This window comes from Austrofundulus limnaeus, unplaced genomic scaffold, assembly GCF_001266775.1.
Source record: "Austrofundulus limnaeus strain Quisiro unplaced genomic scaffold, Austrofundulus_limnaeus-1.0 Scaffold157, whole genome shotgun sequence".
Taxonomy (NCBI): domain Eukaryota; kingdom Metazoa; phylum Chordata; class Actinopteri; order Cyprinodontiformes; family Rivulidae; genus Austrofundulus; species Austrofundulus limnaeus.
Genome location: NW_013952559.1, coordinates 696,484 through 698,094, shown reverse-complemented (window position 1 = coordinate 698,094; position 1,611 = coordinate 696,484). Strand labels below are relative to the sequence as shown.

At 35.4% G+C, this 1,611-nt stretch overlaps 1 protein-coding gene across 2 annotated transcripts in view; it reads right to left on the bottom strand.

Annotated features, from left to right (window-relative positions):
* Positions 1 to 1,611, bottom strand: part of coro6 (coronin 6) — a 21,034-nt gene that overhangs the window by 2,918 nt on the left and 16,505 nt on the right. For both annotated transcript variants that reach the window (XM_014016919.1, XM_014016920.1), the window contains exons 6-8: positions 557 to 676; positions 378 to 482; positions 130 to 275 (exon numbers count right to left, since the gene is read on the bottom strand). In XM_014016919.1, coding sequence (XP_013872373.1) covers positions 130 to 275; positions 378 to 482; positions 557 to 676 — 371 coding nt within the window. The remainder of the gene's footprint in view (positions 1 to 129; positions 276 to 377; positions 483 to 556; positions 677 to 1,611) is intronic.

Sequence of the window (1,611 nt, the reverse complement as noted above, 5' to 3'; positions counted from 1 at the left end):
GCATTTGAATTTACTTACAAACGTTAGTGCAAATTTGTTAGAGGATTTTTTCAAATACATCTTACAATTTATTTTTTTCAGTGTACCGTGTACATAAAATAAAGCTTAGATTTATTGTTCGCTTCTTACCGAGCAATCTCGCATTTGGTGACGTCCACGCCTCTCTTGGGCATGAAGCCCATCCCTCTCTGAGGCTCCTTACTGCTGAAGGTGCTGAGGTAGTGAACGTATGGCGGCTCTTCTGTGATCTCAAAGTAACGGATGCTACTGTCTCCCTAAAAAATAAAATAAAATAAACAGAAAACATGAACATAAACTGCATCACAGCTTCTGTATCCTAAAACATAATTTAAACCAATAAACTAGTGTCTCTGTACCTTTCCACACAAGTAGACCATATTTGCATCTGCATCGTAATAYGGTAACAACACTCCATTACTTGTGTCCAACTCCAAAAGTGCGATAGGCTCCTCAAAGTTTGTCTGTAGACGATAAAAACAATGAATGAGTGAATGTGCATCCATAGATCTATAAAAAGTGTTTGGAGTTTGTCTACCGGGTCCCAGAGGCCCAGCTCCCTCTGGCTCATCCTGGTGAACCCTGTGGTGAAGATGTTTCCTYCTCTGGTGAACATGGCCCTCATCGGCCGGATGCCCTCATGTGGAGCCAGACGTTCCTGTTGGCAGGAAGGACATGTATATCGCGATTTGTATCATATTTGCTACGCAGGATTCTGTGACCTATATTTTATCAATGTGGTCAATATTTTCCTCAAAAACCTGTTGTATATCATTTGAGAYCTGTATTCTGCCCTCTGGTGGATTATCAATGTACTGCAGGAAGTGGAACTTCTCTTTTTTTGCCTTTTCAAAATGTCTGCTGACATGAGGTCATCCACACATTTTTTTTCCATGAAAACTTTTGGTAATTTTGGAGAAGTTATGGTAAGAATAACATCAATATTGTTTGTAATTTTTTAATAAATACTTTCTGTGTTGAAACAATGCATAATTACTTAAAATATTTTAATAGTACAATTAAACTGTGTTAAAAATTTGTGTATCAAACTTGATACTGCCGGTGCTCCAGTCCTGAATTGTCATGTGACATTTTATTAATTTTAGTAATTTAATCAACAGTATTCTTGCCACAATACAACACACACTACTTTGGATGATTGATTAATTACTGAAATGCCATTTGAAAACACATTTTGGCCATTTTCAAAGTGGTTTCCTTTGAAATTATAATCTCTACACTGTACTGACTAAATATTTACGTGCTAGATGTCAAAGAAAATTGAGGAAGAAGAGAGAAAAAAGAAAGTAAGAAAATGTTATCAATATGATAATAGATGGTGATTTTTTTTTATTAAGTGTAAGGTACATCTGTGCCTGAACAAGGACAGAAACTGTTTTTGTGCCTACTACGAAGTGAAATAAATGGCTGTAAAAAGTTCATTGTAAAAAAAAAAGAAGTAAACTTCCTAGAGTGTTCTAAACGTGTTAAAAGTTAGGGTAAAATTGTCTTTTGTTTCTTAATTTAACTTTGTTGTGAGCAAAATGTTACCAAAACAGCCCAGTGTATCAGATTTGATACAAAATTATATAT